The following is a 24,712-nucleotide window of genomic DNA, read 5'->3' on the forward strand; positions in this document are numbered from 1 at the left end:
GGAAACCCCTGGATTTCAAAAGTATTTACACTATTACGATTGAAAAATATTTCAAAATTTATTTATTTCAAATCAATCTAAAATAGAAATAATCAATCTATTAAGCAACAACTCGATCAAGCAATCTTAAATAGAAATAATCAATCAATCAAGCTACAAATCGATCAAGCAATTTAAAATTGAAAAAAGAAATTTTTTTGTGATAGCACTTTGCTTTAGCGGGGATATAAAACCAACTACAATGAAGAACATCCTGTCTGTATTGACATATTTCCAGACAAATTTTTCCTTCCGTTTCAAAAATTGGTTGAAACAAGCGTAAAAAACTTTGTAGCTATTATTGAATTATCCCGTACTTGTTGCGTAAACAAATATAGGCTCTAATTCTTGCCAGTACATGGATGCTTCTCAATGTAAAAGCATGGAAAAACTTTCCCTCGATTATAAAAGTTTCAGAAATATTCCAAAAAAAGGTTATCTCCCAAAGTTATGTATGTTGTATAACACTAGTATTCTTATATGCGTTAAATGGATGTTTTTCTGTGTAAAATCAAAAATACAATTCTCTCCGCTAAAAAAGAAATTTAAGAAATATGTTATCGCACATTTTCGCACTAATATGTATGCTGAATAACACTTGTATGTATTCAGATCAAATTCCAGGGAATAAGATTAAAGGGAAAGGAAATGACTCTAGTCTGGCATGATTAAGGCAGTCGCACTGCTATGCAGACGAGTTCGTTATTACACAAGCACACTCTTTTGGTACAGACATACAGCATGACTGCAGTCAAAGAAATTGCAGAACAATGTCGTCAATTATAATTAAGCTTGAATAACGAGTAGTNTTATGTACAGTACTGTATTGGTCCTAAACATGTATTTATGTACAGTACTGTATTGGTCCTAAATATGTAATTATGTACAGTACTGTATTGGTCCTAAACATGTATTTATGTACAGTACTGTATTGGTCCTAAATATGTAATTATGTACAGTACTGTATTGGTCCTAAACATGTATTTATGTACAGTACTGTATTGGTCCTAAATATGTAATTATGTACAGTACTGTATTGGTCCTAAACATGTATTTATGTACAGTACTGTATTGGTCCTAAATATGTAATTATGTACAGTACTGTATTGGTCCTAAACATGTATTTATGTACAGTACTGTATTGGTCCTAAATATGTAATTATGTACAGTACTGTATTGGTCCTAAACATGTATTTATGTACAGTACTGTATTGGTCCTAAATATGTAATTATGTACAGTACTGTATTGGTCCTAAACATGTATTTATGTACAGTACTGTATTGGTCCTAAATATGTAATTATGTACAGTACTGCATTGGTCCTAAACATGTATTTATGTACAGTACTGTATTGGCGTTAAATATGTAATTATGTACAGCACTGTATTGGTCCTAAACATGTAATTATGTACAGCACTTTATTGGTCCTAAACATGTATTTATGTACAACACTGTATTGGACTTAAACATGTATTTATGTACAGAACTGTATTGGTCCTAAACATGTACTTAATATACAGCACCGTATTGTTCCTAGACATGTACTTGAATACAGGACTGTATTGGTCCTCTACATGTACTCATGTACAGCTCTGTATCGGTCCTAAATGTACTTTTGTACAGAAATGTCTTGGTTCTAAAAAAATACTTAAATACAGTAAAGCTCTGTAATTGGTCATAAACAAGTTTTCAGAACTTTTTTGGTCCTAAACATTAGGAAGAACATTTTTACTAAACATAATCAATCAAAATACACAAAAGTCGAGAAGAAAAAGAAAACATTAGAAAAATATATATATCCTTTCTTCTAGTGTTTTTTTTTTAATCGGAATACTTATTTGTTTATGCTTTTTAATATCTTAACATGTACTACTAATAGCAAGCTTGTGTAATAAGGTTGGTTACTCTCGATGGGCTCTAATGTAAGAACAATCTTAGGAAACAACAATTTCCGTACATTGGAGCGCTACGAAATTAACCAATCTTATTATACAACCTTGACTAATAGTAATGTTCTGGTGAAAAGTGGCGAATATCATGTCATTTGAAAAGTGGCGAATATTAAGTCATTTAAAAAAAAAGTAATAAATGAATTTTTCTATAAAAAACTTACCTTGAATCCACAATGATAGAAAGTGAAGGGGTTAATTTCTACTGCAGTGAAAATACAAGGATAGATAATGGAAGAATATGTATTTTGTCAAAATTAAACATTACGATAACCGGGTTAATACAATTTTAGAACTATACAGGGTGTTCCAAGCAGGATTATTTCGTAAACATAATTGTGTATCATAGTTAAAACATTAAACACTATAAACTGCTAGTCTTGGGATTTCCAAAATGTGGTCTACCATTTTTTCACCTTCAAAATTGAATTATATTTAATATCTACGTCCATATTAAAAATACAAAGAAAGTAGGCTTTATCTTGGAAAGTTCATTAGAAGTTCAATATCTGTTTTTATTAATTATCGAGTTCAAAGACGATATTTAAGTTGTCTCTCAATTCCCATGTTTATTGGGACACCCTGTAGTTGGCTACTAAACAAATAAATATAAGTGCATTGAAAGAATGTTAATGTTGAGCATTAAAGGCCTTTTAGCAGAAAATATTATGGAACTGCACACTGCACAGTGTAAAAATACAAAATATTTTGTCAAAAAAATAAATCAAATTTGTTTAGCAATAAAATTACTAATTTACTTTAAAAAGCTTTTTGAAAACTTTTTTTGTGCAAGAAATCAAAAAAAAAAATTTTATTTTTATAAAATTCTATAGAGTAGCATGTATTATTCTCAATGGATATCTTTAAACCTGAATCTGAGTAAAAATGGGCAAGATATCATTTATTTTTTGAAAAAGTGTTTAATTCTGAAAACTTTCTATATTGTTTTTAAAACGTAAATCCGCAACAGAGAAGCCACCATTGAAAAAATATTTGCAGCTAAAAAAAATAAGTATATCTCCTCTTTCCTTGATTAGAAAAGGTTTAAAGGGTACCGTTGTGATTTGGACGTGCCACTCTACTAAATTATAGGGTCAATTGAAATTACGCTGACAATTCCTTTAATCAAAAGAACAGAGCTGAAAACTTTAGAATAGTGGATATCGGGATTAAGGCTTAATCCACTCTTTTTCTTAATCTCGAGATTAAATATTGCTTTTTGTCCTTTCATTTTTAATCTCCAGATTAATTATCCGATCAGGATTAAGGATATCCCATTCAAAAGTTTTCAGCTCAGGTTCATTTTTTATGAAACACCAGATTTGCATTCAATAACACCCGTACACATTTGAAAGCATTGTACAAAGTTTAAGACTGTTGTATCATATTGTACATAAAAGTTGAACGTGTTGTACAACGGTTGATGTTAAAGAGGAGTGCTAGGTCCGGATTCATCTATCTCCAGTTCGATCTCTCGGCTGAAATGCGCCAAACGGTAGGATTAGTAATCCACAATTAGAAATAGTCATATAAAATAAGAAAGATAGAGAAATAAGACGATATTTAAAATAATAAAATATAGAGAAAGAAGACGACTTTTAAAATAAAATAGGGAAATAAAATAATAAAATTTCACAAGTATAGAGACAAAATATTCAAGAAAATGAAAAATATAAGAAAGGTTTTTTTTATAAAAGTTATAGTTACTTATTCAACCTCCAGGAATGGAAAAGTTACAGTTTTCCAAAAATCGTATCCGTATTCACATGCTACCTAAATATCATGTTGTCAACATTTTTGTAAATATTAAATGTATTCACAAATCGCTGAGTTGTTTCCTCTCCCCCTAGTAGTTTATTTAAGCATTTGAATTATGTATTAGTTAGTAGGCATTTAGGGCGCTTCTCGCCCATCTTTGTGGCTCTATCTGTGAGCATCTTCTCTTTCTAGACTCTAGTTTGGCCCAAATAGGTTGTCAAGTATACAATAGATGGCAGCACGTATTTATGTCATAAGTGTCAACTCAAATTCTGTGTCTGAAAAAACTATAAATATAAGTGATGATGTAAAACTAAAGTGCTAATCTTTTAGTGAAATCAGTGCAATTTTATATATTCTTTTATTCTTTTTTTTCTGTTTTTACACTTCATCATTTAACGTTCTATTGACTAAATAACAGGGTTGAAACTAATTTTGTCCATGGCCCTTTAACATTGTAATTGGAAAGTATAACGTTAAAACATATTTCAGATATGTTTAATGATATATTCGGGATAGTGCTCTAGAAAGGTCAATCGAGGATAACCCCCAGATATGGGGAAAATACAGGCAACAAGAAAAGGTAATTTTGTAATGAAATGTCGTCTTCTCAGGATATTCAATTTTTTCTCACAAATGTCGTATTTTACAATTTTTGGGAACACTTAAGAAATATATAAAATTTTAAAAAGTGCTTAAATCATGAAATTAATAGAAAATCTATGTGGATATATATTATATACAGGGTGTCCAAACAAAAATTTGCAGTAGGAGTATTGGGTACTGAGGAAACAATTTTATTTAAATTTTCACAATCATGGTAACATTAGAAAGCTCTATATTTCAGATATTTCAAGACATTCTGTTTATATTATAATTACTTCTTTAAGTATGAAGTACTTCCCAAATCAATTTCCCGTATTTTTCAAAATTTAGATTTTTTACATATTATTTTCCATTGTTCATACATAACCTAAAATTGACACATTTTTGTACATTTTTTTAAGTAAGCTGTTGGTCCGATGTTTATTTATAAGCCAAAAATAAGTCTGTGTGATTTGTTTGTATTTTTGTTTTAACAACAAAAAACGACAGATTTTTTTTAAATTTTCAAAATCGATCAAGGTGGGGAGGAGGGGGGGGGGGGGAGTACTTTAAAGGTATACTTTGGACAAGTACTAAGTCAGCATTACATTATTATGAATTAAATGAAATTTTTTGGTTTTTATTGATTATCTTTTTTTCATTTAGGGGGTAGGCGAAGAACTTGTTTTGTGCCTGGATGCCGTCCACACCCAGTGACGTCAAGATTTAAAGTACAAAAAGAAGAAGAAAGTGTGGCTCAATTGACGAGACTAATAAAATCCATGTGTTCCCACAGGCATTATTAACCTTTTTGTGAAAATCCTGTTTGACAAAGAATAAAGCACTTATAGTAGTGAACAAACTCGGTCATCATATGATAAGAAATTTGATGGAAAAAGGTCAATCTATTTTTTAATAAATTATTAAAAATATTTTTTGTTTTTTTATTATTGTTTTTGTTTTTTTTGTGTATGATGATATGATGTGTATACTTTAGTCATTATTTAACCCACCAATGCAAAACGTCGTTACTTTTAAGGCAGAGAAATCAAACTGATTTTTTGTAAAATTTGTATATTGTATGAGTATAGGACGGCCTGTGTTTAAAACAATTAGAAGTCTGAATTTTCAAAAAACTATCCGATGATCCTCTTGAAAAATAAAAACTAATTTGTCAAACAATATTGTGGGGAAAGTGAAAACTGTAACTGTAAAATAGTCATAATTATCTATAGTGAAATATTTGTGAATATATAATTGTAGAACTAAATGCGTATTTAATGTATGTCAACTAATAAGTTTTAACTTTTAATGTTTTAACATTGCTTTCTATGTCTAACATTGTAATAAAATTTGCCGTTTACGAAATGGAAACTGGAAATTTTACGGTTTACGTGACGTAAACCGGAAAAATTTCCGGTTTACGAAATGGAAACTGGAAATTTTACGGTTTCCATTCCGTAAACCGGAAAAATTTCCGGTTTCCATTTGATCCGGAATTATCCCGGAATTCCGGTTTACGCAACAAATTTCCGGATCATTCCATTTCCAAAATGGAAATTTTTTTCCGGAAAAATGGAAACCATACGTTGTGCGCAGTTGGTCGAATTTTCTGTTGCCATCTATTGAACTTGACAATTTATTTGGCTGTATCTATCTTTCTTAATAACATCTATCTATTTTAAAAATTATATTTTATTAACTATCTATTTGTTAACAATAAATCATTTTATTAACTATCTATCTATTTTATTAACTATCCATCTATTTCATTAACTATCCATCTTTTTTTTGGCTTTCTTCATCTATCTTTTTTTAATAATTCTATCGATTATTTTAATAATTATCCGTCTATCTATATATTTCATAAACTCTCAATAACTATCTATATTTTATTAACTATCCATCTATTTCATTAAATATCCATCTTTTTTGGCTTTTTCTATCTTTTTTAATAACATCTATCTGTTTTAATAATTATCCGTCTATATTTCATTAACTATCTATCTATTTGTTAACAATCTATCTATTTCATTAACTATCTATCTATGTCTTCGTATATTGATCTCACTCTCTCTCTCTACGCACAGTACACTTTGTTAGGGTCCCACAGTAGAAAGGCGATTTAAAACTTTAAGAAATTTTTCAAATCGGAAACTGAAAAGACAAATCCAGGACCACCATTTAAAAATAAATGTTTTTGAGCCTTTGAATTTAGATAAAATTATTAGAAAAAAAAAGATTTATGAAAAAATAGTCCGACCTTGGTGACAGAAAATGCTGCAGTTTAAAATCAAATGAACGCTTTTTAGTTTGTTTAAAGTTTTCAAGTTAGTAGAGCGCATACAGCTAGAACATGGTTGGTTTAAAAAATCCGGCAAAAAAGAATGAATTTAACTGTTTGTCCCTGCAGTCCAGCCCGAATTTTTCCTGAGCAGGGTTTCCTTTTCATACCAATTTATGTGAAGAGATTTTGTACGACCCTCCACCCCATATAAGTTTCTGTCGCAGCCCAGGAAGTTAGCAAAATCTCGGCCGAGCCCCACAAATTGATCATCCGACCTCATTAATCATCGGTAAAATAAAGTTATTTTTTTTCTATTTATTAATATTAATCAAAAAATGAAATAAGGTCACGTAAAGAATCACTTTAAAGTTTGTAGAAGTTATATTTTTTTCTTAAAATAGCCTCCATATTATTTTTTTAGCCAATTTCGTTCATGAGGGTTTTGAATGATTGATTTGTGGCCCATGGAACATTTGAACCAAAAATTAAGATACGACGGCTAAGATGTCGGGTAAAAATTTTTGGACCTTCAATGTTCACCATTGGCATCACTGTTAAGTCCAGTTCATTTCAAGAACTGGGACGACATCTAACCAGTTAGAGCAAGCTGTAAAGTACATGTACAAATAGTACCAGGCAAAATAGAAGAGTGCGCCAAGTGAACTAGTCCATTTTAGTGAAATTCTCATGGCATGTCAGAGACTTAATGTTTACAAGGGGGGGGGGGGTACAGTGCTCAGGTGAGATTTTGCAAATTAATAAAAATTCTAAGAATTCTGTAATCTGTAAAAGTTTGCTTTTTATAGAAATTTGCATTTTTTTATCCTAAACACAAACAAAAACCAATTTAAAAACAATATTTTTATCACTGTTATTTTTGGATTGTTCTTTTTGCATATATTTTCTGTTAGTGTCAAAATTTGTTATATGGTAAGAAAATTATATGTTAAAATTACATATTTTTGAAAAACAGTTGTCCTTCTTACCCTATTCAAAACTTTGACCTAAGGAAAAATATCACTACCTGTGCATGGACAAGAATTTGTATAATTAGGAGCCCTAAAGTCTCATTTAACTGAGTCAGCTAAAATATAAGTACATCACTACCTGTGCATGGACAAGAATTTGTATAATTAGGAGCCCTAAAGTCTCATTTAACCGAGTCAGCTAAAATATAAGTACATCACTACCTGGGCATGGACAAGAATTTGTATAATTAGGAGCCCTAAAGTCTCATTTAACCGAGTCAGCTAAAATATAAGTACATCACTACCTGTGCATGGACAAGAATTTGTATAATTAGGAGCCCTAAAGTCTCATTNGAGGGTGTCCCACGAAACATAACAGTAGCAAGGCTACTTGAAGGTCGTCTTTGATTTTAGGTATAATTTACTGCTTTTATTTGTCAATCTTATTTTAAAAGTAAAATTCTAGAGACGGAAATAACAAAATACCCCTATAGTCCTGACATTTTTAAAATGTTTGTTGCCTTTTTTGCGCTTTCAATATTAGCCAAGATATGAAGAGTTTCGTTCAGATTTCAACAATTTTGGTTTTATTTAACAAAATTGAAATCTGATCAAACTCCGATAATATTTACAGCACAAAAAAGCGGATCAAATTTTGGAAATGCCAGGACTAGGAGAGTTTTATGCATAGAGAATAGAATATATATTAGAGGGGAATTTACTAGAAAAAAGTGTAAAACGGCCATTTTGTTGTACTGTTTCCATACTGCAGGCGTACTTCACATATTTATGCTATATAACCTTTTGGGCCCTGGAATATCATTTTATAGAAAATCTAAAATTATTGTTAAAAGAAAACCAAATTTTGAAATAGGCTGGTTTCATAATTGACCAATGATCATTTCACATAGACTCTATGCCTTCCACTTTACAAACGATGATTTTCCATTATAACTATAAATAAAATGATGTTTTTTATTCACCTAATTCATTATAAAGTTTATTTAACAGTTTAAAAATTCGAAATTGAAATGGATAGTCTAGGGAACATACTGTATTAATGAACTCTACTGCATATAATTTGTGAACATTTACATGATTTGTACACTTTGAACTCCCTTTCAGGCTGAAAGGGACTGAAAAAATGCATACCGAGAGATTCTTTAAATTCCCCTCTAATATAAATTTTATTCTCTATGGTTTTATGGTTATTGTTTCAAGAATCATGTATATTAAAGTATATTTACGACTGAATGTCACAAATAAATTCCAAGATTAAAGACAACTTTCAAGTCGTCTTGCTATTGTCAAGTTTCGTGGGACACCCTGTAGGAATCTCAAATTTTCTGATTTTTCTAACTAGCACATGCCTCTCAACTTAAAGTTTTTATACATGCTCCTTCATACTGCCTAAGTGGCTTATTTTAACTAAACCAAACTAAATCTATAATAAGACCTACTTTCCGTCATTGGATTTCAACATTTTATAGCTCTTTGGAAAGCCTATAGCAAAAGCAAGCAGATTGCACAAATTTTGCAAAGAATTATTTTGCACAGATTTTTGCACAGACGCCTTTAAAAGGAATTTGCACAATTTCATTTTTTCTTAAATACACATTTAGGTTTTACAAAGTTAAGTCGTTGGGTAAAGGCATTTCAAAAATATGTAATTTGTTGCAATTTTTACATTTTTTGCTTAATAACTAGATTTCGCAATAAATATTTTGATTTTGTAAATTTGCCAAACTATTTTCAGATTATTGAGGTAGAGACCAAGGTCTTTCAAAAACGTATCAAATTTTATAGATTTGTATCACAATATGAAAATAAAGGGGGGGGGGGTCGTCAATTTGACCCCTTTCCCAGGCAGCCGTAAAACAGACGTCAGGTTAAATAGGATTAAAACGCGCGGTCCGTTGTGAATGCCACGTATTCTTCTTTAATATTTACCTGGAACTGTTGCTTATATTTCCGTCCCAGTCAAGGTTGGACTCTTTTATTATAATTGAGGTTAGGATGGAACCGTAATCTTCTTTGCTCAGGGTCTAAATTATGTATATTTATTTATACTTATAGTTTAGCCAAGATTGTTAGTGTGGTTTGAGAACCAACGGTTCACTGATTGAACAATGTCACCGTAAGTCGAACCGTCTTTTTTTTCAATTCAATTTACAAATCTCTGTCATTTATTGTGTGCATTAATCAAAGAATGACTATAAAATGGACATTTAAACAATTTTTCTAACCTAGCTAAGAACCTTCCCGTGGTTTTAACGATTTCCCCGATTAAAATTTGATGACATCGGTCATGGAGTTAAATGAGTTATGATCGGACATACAGACAAGCAGACATTCAAACAGAGATTGCTACTCAATATTTGATTATGTTGATTTAGCTCTACACAGGGTTAACGGCAAGGTTGAGATTTTAATGACCTTCATATTTTAATTCCAACTTTAAAATTCCATATCCATTTTTTTCTTATGCATAAAATAAATATATATACAAGGAAATTCAATTAACTTCAAAGACTGCACATCATTAAAACATTGTAATTTAATTAACCAACTAACAATGTATAGAATTGTCACAAAATGCCAAATTTCCGAGTTAATCTTAATTACAGAAAACGCACTGTATTTCTGTCTTCTCTACCTAAGGTGTAAGCCAGGTCTATTCAACGCTAGATTTAACTATTTATTAAAACATAAGGTTACAGGTCAAATTGGGTTACGAGATATGCATAAAATGATGATAATAGTTATTAGCAGGAATATAGATATCAGGTTTCCCTGATATAGTACTCGGGGATATTTATTACAAGATATAACTTTTAAGATAGTTTGTTTACTTGCATTATATTTAAATTAAGCTGATGTTCCTAATATACAATAAAATTAGAACTTACCACAGGAGAGTTTAAAGAAATTGATCCTCGAAATCTGAAGTCGGCCCGACCTTCAAAAATAGTTAAAATTAAATTTTTTAAATATTATTATTTTTTATAGATTTCTGACCTATGAGTTTAGGCTTCATGTCTGCTAGCTGAAGAATAGGAACCTGAGAAATCCCTTTCTTATCCTGACCCAGGGATCCCAGTGCTCCAATACTACCCAGAGTATCTTGAAAGGTTCCCAGGGATAAGCGTTTGTTCTTATGTGGAGTCGTGTTCTGCTTCCCACTTGGAGCTGAATACTTTGGAGATCTAGGATCAGGGGATGGGGATCTTGATCTGAATAAACAAAATATTATATTTAGAATTACTATTTAAATTGAAAATTTTCTCTTTGTATACATAGTAAACTAAAAACAAAAAAAGTTCGCGGATTTTTAAAAAAAATGTCGTGGATTTTCAAAATTCAATGAAAATAAAATTTTGTTGAGCTAATTTTTGAAATTTTTATCCTCCATAAACCTTTACTGGGGTCATGCGAGGCAGAGGTCCCATACAATATTTGGGCCGGATCGGTTAAGCCGCTTTGACGTTTATTTGATACAAACAGATAGACAGACAGACAATCAAAGTATATAAATAGATACCACTCCAAACTCAGTGAAAGGATCAAGCTATGTTATGCTAAATTATTGGTTCAACTTTGCGACCTCATAACTCTCGTAAATCTTAATTAATTTTATGCAAAGTACGCATTATTTTTTTAGACCGGCCGGGTACACTTTTAAGAGTCGCAATGCCTTGGCCTTTTGTAGCTCTAGTCATGTACATTTCAGTGTATAAAACATGCATATTTTTAGCGTTAGTTTAAAAGAAGTAATTGGACCCATGACAGGTTTAAGGGTGGGAGTCGAGTACACAATTTTGTTCACTGAGTGTGTAGGTTAGATTTTCTATTGATGAAGTTAGGTGTAAAACAGATTTTAAATAACAATAAAATAGACTTTAGTTTAGTTTGCAACTCTTTGATTTACTTTAACAATGTTGGTCAAATAAGGAAAAAGATTGATTTTGTAATTGTTCTTGAAAACTTTATCGATATCATTATTTACTTTTCTAGTTTTTATTGACCCAGTTTTATTAACTTCATTGATTTTATTAAAAATGTAATTCATAATTTCTATTTATCTGACCTACTGCTGAGTTCTAGTATATCGGAGAGGATACAGGACACGGTTGAAGGTTTCTCCGTCCTACTCAAGGGTTCTCCGTGTACCCGGAGCTCCCAGGTTCCGGCTGCTGATACCCTTTCCAGGTTCACAGTATACAGGGCTTCTAAAGGATCATTTTAAAACCAAAGTTTGTTAATAATTAAATATTCCCTCTCCATAAATGTGTAAAAGTAAAAAATTTAAATTTGAGAAGCTAGAATAGAATGCAGGACACAAAAACAATACATTTTATTTTAGACATTTTTTTACACTGCTATGACCTCAGAGAGGAAACGTAAACCTGAGGAAAATGCTACTGTATCCTGATAAAAACAAAATTAAAGCAAGTCATGAATGATCCACTTTAGGTATAACAAACGTAAATATTTTTTTACAACTAGCTCAGAAAAATCTTTTCGCCAAAATAAAAACTTTTAAAGAAATTGAAATTTAACCAAAATGACTGATAATGAATGTGAAAATTCTAAAACAGAGGCTCATAACATACAAAAAACACTTTAAAAGGAAAGCATAAAAAATGAGACAAAAACCACAGCTTTCTGAACAAAGTACATTTAAAAAAACACTAATGATGAAATCTGATTATATCATAAATTTATTGTATATTTTAATAGTATCAACCAAAATTGTAAATAAGATAAAATATTAAGTAGTTAGCTGACTCGGTTCGACAACTTAGATAAAAAAATAGAAAAATTATCGAATTAAAGTTCACTGTGAACTAAACGGGAGGAGAATGTAAAATTAGCTGATACAATTTTGTGAGCTCCAATAGCTCCTCTAATTAGTAAAATTAGCTGATACAATTTTGTGAGCTCTAATAGCTCCTCTAGTTAGTAAAATTAGCTGATACAATTTTGTGAGCTCCAATAGCTCCTCTAATTAGTAAAATTAGCTGATACAATTTTGTGAGCTCNTTATTATTATTATTATTATTATTATTATTATTATTATTATTATTATTATTATTATTATTATTATTATTATTATTATTATTATTATTATTATTATTATTATTATTATTATTATTATTATTATTATTATTATTATTATTATTATTATTATTATTATTATTATTATTATTATTATTATTATTATTATTATTATTATTATTATTATTATTATTATTATTATTATTATTATTATTATTATTATTATTATTATTATTATTATTATTATTATTATTATTATTATTATTATTATTATTATTATTATTATTATTATTATTATTATTATTATTATTATTATTATTATTATTATTATTATTATTATTATTATTATTATTATTATTATTATTATTATTATTATTATTATTATTATTATTATTATTATTATTATTATTATTATTATTATTATTATTATTATTATTATTATTATTATTATTATTATTATTATTATTATTATTATCATTATTATTATTATTATTATTATTATTATTATTATTATTATTATTATTATTATTATTATTATTATTATTATTATTATTATTATTGGAAATCTTTTAAGAAAACATTTTGTATGTTTGTCAAAATAATTATTACTATTATTATTATTCTCATTATTATTCTCTTAAATTATCTATACCTGTAAGATATAAATGGTTTGATTTCTGGTTTCCGAAGCTGATAGTTAATCCTGATGTATTTGTTGTATTCAGATCTAGAACCCGCATTATTTGAGTATTATTCGGGATCTCACTGAACAAAACCATTGGTTTTCAAAATTTAGATTTTCGTTGTATTGCAGATAAAAATCTCAAAGTTTTCTACAATACAAATAAATATATTCTCTTCTGATTAATGAAAGATGATAATATATGAAAACAAAAGCTATTTGGAAAAATAAGAAAAGGAAAAATCAAAACTCTGGAATTTTTAGTTTTAAAAATAAGAACCGTAACAAAGATTCTGAGATTAATTTTAATCATTTTTTTGAAAATGACATAAATGTTACTTTACGGCACTGTACAGTAGTGTTGTGTACTGTAATGTACGTTAATGTAACTTAATACAATGTAATGTAACGTAACGTAATGTAATGTAATGTAATGTAATGTAATGTAATGTAATGTAATGTAATGTAATGTAATGTAATGTAATGTAATGTAATGTAATGTAATGTAATAATATTAATATTATTAATATAAAACCTGAGCCTAAGTTGTGTAGAACTCACTAGCTTATCTTTATTGGTCTTCCTGCTCAACTTATAAACCTCTATCCTAGAAATAATACTATTTTTTAGAACAAAACAAATGTTCATAAAAACTAAAGCATAATATTTGTTTTCATCCTTTTTCATGCTTGTTACCCAACAATTAATTTATTTCCCAAATTCAGCAAAAACAAAATTAAACATGTTTCCGCTCCGTGCAAACATGCCTATCCTTTGAATAAACAAACGTTGTTTAAAAAGAGGGGGAAAGAATAATTTTTCAGAAAAATATACACCCCTCAGCATAAATTTGGTTATTTTGGCCCAGGTTCTAACTTTAAAACAAAAGACATTTTAGAACAAAAATGTTCAATTAAACTAAAACTTACACTTTAATCCATGTGCCACATCAAGGCCTTTTATTATACATTAATAAACTTTTTGTAGCCCCGTATCTGAGTTTATATTATATTTAAAGCTGCGAAGTACACATGATACCAATTTAAACAAATACTTTATCAAACCTTCTAAGTTAAACTATGGTGGTAGGCGAGTATATCAATATAATTAAAACGACTTCCGGTTTAAATTTAAATTTTTATCAAGCTTTTAAACTGCATGGATACACAATTAAACATGGAAACAAAGCTGTCAATTAAAAAGCTTCTATTTAATTACTTGTAATTTTGTAAACTTGTGACACGAAAAAAGCTTTTTCACAATTAAAACAAGAATAAAAATGTCGTCTTATATTGATATAATCACCAACCACTGTAGTATAACTATAATTTTTGTATAATCCTATTTTATGTTTGTGTATGATAATGCATGTTTTAGTTAATACAAGTGAACGCAAAGTTCTAGCCACAAACTCTGATTTGTCAACCTGTATATCGTTGCAACCCGAAGTTTCAGAACTTTGACATTTTAAATTATGAATTAAGTTCTCTTCAAGCGACTGAAAAATGCGAGGAATAAAGGGTTCGGTTCTGGATCGGCTTAGNTGAATACTTGAAAATGCGTCGTCAGTCTCTTTCTCAAACATAGTAAAACATTGTTTGATATAATGCATAATGCATAAAGTTTAGACTGATAAGTGAAGTTTTGACACTAGGTTTAGAATTTCATATTGTTAATTAGATACTAGAATAACATCAATCATAGTATACTGATAAATTATCAAATGTCAGAATGTAGAAAAAGAAAGTTATTCAAAAGCTTTTTTTTATTTTAAAAGATTTAATACTGTCTAGTAATTATGTAAACAAAACGAAACGAATTTTTACCACAAACTCTAATACCAGTGTCTTTGCAACCCAATGTCGTAGACCTTAGATATTTAAAACAAAAAATTCTGTTAGATCAAATAATGTATTCTTGAAATATCAAACATATACACCATCAGGTTGCAAAGATATAGAGATCAGAAAATTTGAGTTGTGGCTCTTTGTCCTCTATGAACCCAGAAAATTAGCAAACAAATATTTGTAAATTTTTCCATATTTTTCAATTAAATTAAATTAAAATTTGAAAGTTTCCGACCTGAGTAAAGGATTTGGTATTCCAGGGGTTAAAAGGGAACCCAGAGATGAAAATACAATGTTCCCGTCATTTTCCTGAATAATAAAAAGAGATTATTTCGATATTAAAGGGAGTGTTCGCTAAAAATGAAAAGGGGTTTAGGCGTACGTCGAAAAATATTCAATTGTGATTGCTACTAATCTTACTTCTATCTGTTGCGTATTTAAAAACGACTCATACCGAAGAACGTAGCGTCCATACAAATTCAGAAAGTAGCACTATTCGTAAAAAAAAAACAATTTACTTCCAAAAAAATTATTCAGATATTACAACCTATAATCAAACATTTACTGACACTGGTATTTATAATTTTTAAACGTATATTTTGATTGTATTTCTTTAATTGCCCAAAACATGGAAAATGCTAATTTTAAGAATAAATCATACAGTTTTTACAACAATTTGAGGCAAGACTTTACAAAAAGGATTTATTTTTGCAAAATGGAAATAAATTCAGATTTTTCTTTTCACAAATGAAAACTAGATTCTGGTTTCCGAAGCTGATAGTTAATCCTGATGTATTTGTTGTATTCAGATCTAGAACCCGCATTATTTGAGTATTATTCGGGATCTCACTGAAAAACAAATATTTAATCAAGATGAGATAAGGATGGTTTTAGAAATAATGGACATACCGACAAGAAAAATGACCAACCTGATAATTTGTTTCTAGAAAATATGAAGGAGAATTGAAGAAATAAACTCGAGCTTTCAAATACTTCTTCAAGAACTTATCGTTCTCACAGTGGACCTGGAGAGAGGAAACCTGAAGCTTTGGAGCATCCTTGATCAGTTCTCTGCTCCCTGTCTCCAACCTGGTCCAATCCTCCGGATTAAGAGGATAGTTGTACTCCAGGTACTCAAGGTAACTGCTCAGGGTTTCCTCGTTCAAACTTTCAACCTTTGCAAACATAAATAAATTCTTTTCAAAATCCTATTTAAAGAAAATGTCGATGCATTTTTAATTGACCCTCCGCTTATGGGTATGTCAGGTTTACAACTCCAACCTTAAAAATATCCTCATATTTCCATCTGCAAATTGATGAATTTCAATTAAAGGTTCCATGCAAAAATAACTTGTGAAAACATTGTCAGATTTTAACATATTTACAATTTTACCAATAGAAAAACAACAATATCTTCTAAATTGTTTCTCAGAAAAATGTTTATAGTGCGCAACGTTGATGAATCTGAAAAGTCTCATTAAAAACAAATTAAAAGCTGCAACTTATCGTAACTTTTACTTATTCTTTTTACTTATTTTTGCAATATTTCGTTTCTTTGGCTTTAAAACTTTGGGTTTAAACTTTAAATCTTTTCATTTCTAGACATCTACAGATAAGATTAACCCTGATATCTAGGATGTATAAAACCCTTACATCTAGGATGTATTAAACCCTGATATCTAGTATGTATTAATCCCTGATTTCTAGGATGTATTAAACCTTGATATCCAGGATATATTGAACCCTGATATCTAGAATGTTTTAAATCCTGATATCTAGGATATTGAACCCTAATATCTAGAATGTATTAAACCCTGATATCTAGGATGTATTAAACCCTGATATCTAGGATGTATTGAACCCTGATATATAAGATGTATTGAACCCTGATATCTAGGATGTATTAAACCCTGATATCTAGGATGTATTAAACTCTGATATCTAGGATGTATTGAACCCTGATATCTAGGATGTATTGAACCCTAATATACAGGATGTATTGAACCCTGATATCTAGAATGTATTGAACCTGATATCAATGATGTATGAAACCCTGATATCCAGGATATATTAAACCCTTATATCTAGGATGTATTAAACCCTGATATCTAGGATATTGAACCCTAATATCTAGGATGTATTAAACTCTGATATCTAGGATGTATTAAACCCTGATATCTAGGATGTATTTAGCCCTGATATCCAGGATGTAATAAACCCTGATATTTAGGATGTATTTAACCCTGATATCAAGGATGTATTAAACCCTAATATCTAGGATGTATTAAACCCTGATATCTAGGATGTATTAAACCCTGATATCTGTGATGTATTGAACCCTAATATCTAGGATGTATTGAACCCTGATATCGAGGATGTATTAAACCCTGATATCGAGGATGAATTAAACCCTAATATCTAGGATGAATTAAACCCTGATATCTGGAATGTATTGAACCCTAATATCTTGCATATATTAAGCTCTGATATCTAGGATGTATTAAACCCTGATATCTAGGGTGTATTAAACCCTGATATCTAGGGTGTATTAAACCCTTATATCTGGGATGTATTAAACCTTTCTATCTAGGATGTATTAAACCCTGATATCTAGGATGTATTAAACCCTGATATCTAGGATGTATTAAATCCTGATATCCAGGATGTATTAAACCTTGATATCAAGGATGAATTTAACCCTGATATCTAACATTAAAGTTTACCTGTGTAAGTATTGAGTTGTTAAGAGCGAACTGAATAGATTTCAATGTTTCCAAGTTAAGTTCTGGAAGATCAACTTTTTCCTCTTCTTTCTCTTCATTCGAATCCTAGAGGAAGAGAGTTTTTAAATACCAAGAGTAAATTATTCTAATTTAGTTTATTAAATAGTTAATGAATTAATTGTCAATTTAGGTGAACACTGAACATGAACTGAAAGCTTAAAAAATATAAAATCTATTCAAGCAAAGGATCATATTATATTTTGTTACACTAATATTTTTCATATTAAAAACATACATCAAAGTAAAGGTTTTCGACTTGGAAGTGGAATTATAATAAGAGTTGTAGTAGAAAAACCTTTTCAGTTTTGTTTTACTAACCTCAATACTAGAACTATCTGCAGGTTGCAAATTGAGCCCCAAAAAATCACTCCGTAGTTGAGCAAGACCCTGAATGCCCGCACATTATATAAAGCCATTTCCTAGCCTACTGATATCTAACAAAAAATGTCCACCCCCCACCACCCGTCCTCCACTCCCAACACATAATTTTAAATTACTAAAAATATTGTAACATTTATCTACATTGCTTAGAGGACATGCACATGTTTATCCAGACTCACTAATTATAAACCACGTAAAAGAATTCACTATAATGAGAATGTACATAACACAATGAGGACGGTACATTGAGTTATGAGGAGGCCCAAAAGTATGACGTATTTATTCCATATATATATAAAATTGTAATGTCTGTTTGTTTGTGTGTCCTATCATAAATCAGGAACCCCTCGACCGATTTGCCTCAAATTTAGATTGGCAACCCAGTAGACCCAAGGGAACAAGGACTGCTGAGCCCCCCGTTCAAATTCCTGACTACGCGCCTGAAAACTTAGTTCCAAAGCTAGTTTACACATAAATTACAACTTTACATTAAAGGAAAATTAAGGATAAATTCTTGTTTTATATTCCCCCCCCCCCATTTCCTTGATAAAATTGGATTACACAACTTATTTATGTATATCCTGTATACGAGGCGTTTTCTTTATATATTTCCTTAAGTTTAGATAGCTCAACTCCCATAGAAAACCTATATCCAGATACAGATTTTAGAATAAATATACAAACCAAATTAAGGACATTTTATAAGAATAACTTTCATAAACCGACATTTTATTCATACTTCATCGGACATTTCGTATTTATGAAATATCAAAGATAAGACATTTCATAGATAGGACATTTCATAGGTAGGAAATTGCATATATAAAACATTTCATACGGTGGTAGGCGATCATGTCAATACAATGAAGACGATTTTCGATTTCAATTTTGATTTATGTCAACATTGATACACAAAAACATGAAAACAAAGAGGAACTGTCAATAAAAAAGATTCTCTTCAACTACTTGTAAACTTGTAAATCGAAATTTATGAAATTTCTTTCAAAGAGAGAACCGTTTAAAAGGGAGGTTTGGTGCGGTGGGGAGGGGGTGGTTGAAATGTATTTTCATTTTAAATGCGATGAGCTGGGTACATTTGAAATGCGATGAGCTATGTACATTTTCAAGTTGTTTTTCAAAACATTTTTTTTCAAACGAGCGAAAATTTAGATTCAAGTTTAGGTTCAATGTGTAGGAATTATATAATTGTTTCGACTGCAAATTTATATGGTTTATAAATCAAAGATAGAAAACAAAAAAGCAAATTTCAGGTGTGCCATCTTTATCTTTATTTTTGTTACAATAGGAACTGCAGAAAGCGGAGGAAATGTTTTTGCAACTTATAATTTTAAAATGTTCCTGATACTTTTCCAAAAAATATCGTAATTGTAACATTAAAATCATTTAATACCTAAAAAATCCGACGATCGAACTCCACTTTTTTCTATTTCTCATTGTATGAAAAATTTATAACTATTGTTATTATTACCATGAATAACATTACGTTGTTTATTCACAACATTGTTGCCTCACGCCTGCAGAGTCGAGACGCTTGACTAAATTTCAAGTAAAAAACACGAACATTTTTCATGGGCCAGCTATTGTCTTATTTAAGAATAAAATGTCGTCTTGAGATTAAAATGTTATTTCTTCTATAAATTGCCATTATTTTCGACTAAAGTTATTGCGAAGTATTTTAGCACTTTACTAAAAGAAAAGGCTTTATAAGACAACATTTTTGGAAATAATATAAATCTAAATAAATTGTATTTGCTATTAACTCTTTTATAAATTAAAGCTTAAAGAGATTAGTAAGAATCTTCTTTATAGAGAGATAAATTTCTAAATTGTGACGGAAGCGGAAGATTAAATTGATTTTATTTGTTTAAATCTGTTTCTGTGACCTCTTCGTGGGAACCGGTTTTAGAGTCTCTGATTGTCGTCTTTTATCAACATCTAGAACAATAATAAAAATTATGCTAAAAATAAACGGTACAAAAAGCAATTTGTGAATTTTAATAACTTTATTATAACACTTTTTATAAAACAAATTAGGATTTTATCTGATTGGACCCTTTTTTGCGTAAAAATCCATGAACGTAGATTTGAGTGATAAAATAAATCTGTATAAAAAGGAAAAGATTCCTCTTCACATATTTTGGTATTCAAATCCTCGTATGCTTGCATCCTGGTTCGTATTTACTATGGATTCTGAGAGATCAATTTGTCAAAGTTTGAAATATCAAAGGTTTCTATAACGTTTTATCTAAAGATATTTGGATGAGAAAATTCGAGTGCTCATTTCTTTCAAGAAAACAATAAACACTTTTTTGCGCATTTTTTGCGTAAGCTGGAGCGTACAGCGTAAACTACCTGCGCCTAGCAACTGGTTGTTTGTATCTTGAACCCGGCGGGTCTCTTCTCTTTCCCTCATATTTACAGGGGGGTAATTCATTTCTGAAAAAAATACATTTTTTTAGAAATATAAAAAAAATTTAATTGAAATTTTCATGAAAAATGAAATTTTTTGTATGAAGTTTTTATAATTACCCTTGAAAACTACGAGCGCTTCGGTATATTTTATAATGTGAAACTATTTTTCTGAAAAATATTAGTTAGGAAAGCTACATGTCATGCGCAGTGCTTATTGTCATATTGATGCATATATTCTTAAAAATGTAAACGTTGGTTAGCGTACATTATCACTCTATACACTATAACCTCGTTGGGTACAGGGTTATAAAAAGTTTATGTGACACATTTGTGCAAACGAAAGAATGAGGTCATTCAAAATATAAGAGACACATATTCATAAAAAATAATAGACGTGAGAATGAAATCATGCCATTTGTGTGTGTCACATGATCTTTAAATAGTAGTAGGTCTGAGATCATATACTTAATATATGCGACACATGATATCATAAAAAGATTTCAGATATGATATCATAACCATGCATATTGAATAAGCTAAGAAAGAAAGCTTCGCATAATTTACCAATTTCTTAGTCCGTTGTTCTGTTTCAATTCTCTGAGTTTACAATTTGCTGACTTGATATTTATTAAAATCTGTCTGATAAAATAAATCTATGCAATTTTGTTAATCTTTTAAATTGTACAGTTAAACCCTAAATAAGCCATACATCGAAAGAATTCATCAAATGTCGTATTTTTCACTTTCTGATAATGGAATGTTGCAGATATTTAGTTTTTTAATTAAATGATAATATGGAGCTCTTTAAAATTGTTCCAGCATATTTATTCATTTTCGCAAACACTGAGATTTACGTAAAATAGTATCAAAGCCATTGAAAAATTGTCAAGACGACATTTGATAAATTCTTGCGATGTATGGCTCATTTAGGATTTAACTGTATAAATTGAAAAGCATTTGTTTAAGTAAAAACAAAAAAAAATTAATAATTAATTAATCAATCTTTCCTTTATCTTCTTTCTCTCTTTTTTCCCTTTTTCTTTTTTCTCCATTATTCTCCCACCTTTCCTTCTTTTCTCTTCACATACCTTCTTCATTCTTCCATTCTTAACCCTCCTTCCCAATCTTTCACCCTCCTTCCCCCTTTTCCATCTCCCGCCTTCCTTCTCCCTTGCTTTCCCTCCTTCCTCCGCTCTCCCTCATTCGTTTCTTTTTTCCTTAATATTTATTTATTAACATATACTGTGTGTATTGTTAATATATGTGTGTACTGTATACTATATACATACAGAAATGTGACCAAGAATAGATTAAATTAGATTTGACTTGACACCAATTGAATGTTTTCAAATTAATCAACACCATGCATATTATTTCTTCTTATTAAAGAGAGTGTTTGCGAAAAAATTAGGGAGGGTAGATGTAAAAAGAGGAAAAATTGAATTATTTTCTTTTTTTCTATCTGATGTTTAGATTTTATCCACTACCAGAATCCTTTCATTTATTTGGACATTGGAGTAAGTCAGTGCTAACTTGTTACAGAAACATCGGATTAAAATAGAATTCAAAGTATACTTTTGGTATGGTACAGGGTGTCCCACGAAACATGACAGTTGGTAAAGAGTTTTGAATGTCGTCTTCCATTCACCGTATTAGATATTAAAGGCTGTTTGATGTTAATTTCGTTTAAAAAGTCTTTTGCTCAAGTATATTTTACTATAATATGACTCCGTTATAATATTTTTATTAGTATCTTTGGTATTAAACAACTTAGCAAATTATGGAGGAAGATTTTCTAAACTATTTACCAACAGTCATGTTTCGCGGGACACCTTGTATATCCCCTTACAGTTTTTCACCTGCACTCATTTAGCTGGAAGAGTTTGATATTCAAAAATAGAATAGAAAAATTTGTTTTACAAGGAAAAAATATTATCATCACTTTTTCCTTTATGATTCAGGAACTTTTTTCAAATTTTTTTTTTGAAATTTTCATTGAGCAAACTGCAATTGCAAGGAATTGTTTGCTAAAGTCGACTTACTTTGTTTGTTTTCCAAATAACTTGTTTTCTAAGTTTTCCAACGTACATAAAAGTACTACTGTAAGTGTAAATTCAAGTGACCCTCCATGCAAAGATGGCAATGTCCGATTCACAATGGTTCCCTTTAAGCAAATTATGACTAAAGGTTTAATCTAGAATTAGCTGTCTGTCCACACTCCAAACCTCCACAAATACACAGCTTTATCCTAACTTCCAAAACATTCTAGAATATTCCTGAACTCTCGCTTACAGACGGAAATAAGATGGATAAACATTGAACCAGTGCTTAGGATCCATTTAATTTTGATGCGGATCCGGATCCGTGGATCAGCATATTCTTGCGGATCCGGATCCGGATCCAGGAAGCCAAAATCTTGCGGATCCAACGGATCCGGATCCTAAGCACTGCATTGAACATTCCCACTCTCAGAGGCGGTCAGATGCGTATTCAGGGGTGGGGCTTGGGGGCTAAGCCCATCCCAGACCAGTGAAATTTCAGGGGTGTTTCAGGCCCAACGGGTGCTGACCCCCCCCCCCCTGTGAAGAAAGAAATGTAAGCCCCCCCTAAAAAATTCCTGAATACTCCCCTGGAGATGGTTAAATTGAAAATTTACAGGGTAAAAACAGGGAGAACTAGAGAAAATTACATTATTTATAAACAGAAACAAAATATCCAGTTTAGCCTTTGTTTCTTTGCAACAGTGGAGATCAAATAAACGGAAATTTTCGCAAATTGTTTCTTGGGAAAGTTTAAGAAAGTTTACAAAGAAAACATTTGTTAAAAAAATATTCGCAATGTTTTATCATTCTATCACTGTTGTCAGTCCAGGGGCGTATTCGAGAATTGTCCAGGGCTTAATTGTTTTTCTTGCCAGGGGGAGGGGGTGGGGGGGGCTCAAGATCCAATTGGGCCCGAAAACTCTCTGAAAACCATAGAGTTCCCTGGTCTACGGACGAGGGGACTGAGCCCCAATACTATTTTGGTTTCTTTGCAAATGTTACTTGCGCATTTATTTCTTTTATTGCTTCAGAAACAGGCAAGAAAATATCAGAATTAAACATCTTGAAAACCGACGTTATCTTCTACATTACTGATCAAGGTTTTAAGGAATCTGACATGCTTTTTAATTGGAAGGTAGCACTTATGTCTGATGACAGACAATTTAAAAAGTCGGTAACAACTAAATATAATATTGAAAACACATGCCAAGATGTTTCACAAGTTAGTAAAATCTAATATACTAATAACGTAAAAAAGCGTATTATTACGGAGTGGGAAACAAACTTATCAAACATTAATAAAAACATATTTTTTAGTTAAAATAACTTTAAGTAATGCTTTGTAATATTCTATATTATTTGCGTAGATTGCATAGATTGCGTAGTCTTCACTGTATCCTGTATCCTGTACCACCCAACATCACACTGCTCAAAACTGTACACTACAATGTGGGGCTGGTAACTAAACTCCTGTATGGTAAACCCGGCGCTTCTATCCAGTTCCTGTTCACAATCAGACCTGGAGTAGGACTAAGGCAGTGTGACGTCACTTTATATATCCTAGACATGTATAGGTTTGATACAGAGTGTCCAAGAGATTGGAATTTAGAGATACAATTAATTTTTAATCAATAATAAATACCAACGAGAGTTAAAAACGGCTGTATATGTCTCATTGTTTTTTTGTCTTTCAAAAATTTGAGGTTTCATATTTCTGTTTGCAGACATTTATCGAATCATCAGAAAGAAACTTAACACCAACCCTATAGTTTAATTGGTTAAATGTTGTTAAGATTGTAATACTAGAATATTTATGGATATCGTGATGATAAAACAGTTTGTCACTCATTTGATTTCCATGTATAGGATTATCCACAAAGGATGAGACTGTAAAGACGAC

At 30.4% G+C, this 24,712-nt stretch overlaps 1 protein-coding gene and 1 long non-coding RNA gene across 2 annotated transcripts; both read right to left on the reverse strand.

The window, feature by feature from the left end:
• Positions 1–9,522: 9,522 nt before the first annotated feature.
• Positions 9,523–11,967, reverse strand: LOC111714225 (uncharacterized). The gene is made up of 4 exons (XR_002767915.1): positions 11,674–11,967; positions 10,605–10,819; positions 10,496–10,545; positions 9,523–9,631 (listed from the first exon to the last, which is right to left on the reverse strand). It is a non-coding gene; the product is annotated as an uncharacterized LOC111714225 (long non-coding RNA).
• A 1,306-nt stretch (positions 11,968–13,273) lies between these two features.
• Positions 13,274–21,095, reverse strand: LOC111714226 (uncharacterized). The gene is made up of 10 exons (XM_023489288.1): positions 20,888–21,095; positions 20,711–20,794; positions 20,242–20,293; positions 18,950–18,983; positions 18,275–18,343; positions 17,897–18,001; positions 16,103–16,348; positions 15,409–15,482; positions 13,862–13,933; positions 13,274–13,409 (listed from the first exon to the last, which is right to left on the reverse strand). The coding sequence occupies exons 2-10, from the start codon at positions 20,790–20,792 to the stop codon at positions 13,274–13,276; spliced, it is 870 nt and encodes a 289-aa protein (XP_023345056.1). The 5' UTR covers positions 20,793–20,794; positions 20,888–21,095.
• Between the last annotated feature and the right edge of the window lie 3,617 nt (positions 21,096–24,712).

Source organism: Eurytemora carolleeae, unplaced genomic scaffold, assembly GCF_000591075.1.
Source record: "Eurytemora carolleeae unplaced genomic scaffold, Eaff_2.0 scaffold1420, whole genome shotgun sequence".
NCBI lineage: Eukaryota > Metazoa > Arthropoda > Copepoda > Calanoida > Temoridae > Eurytemora > Eurytemora carolleeae.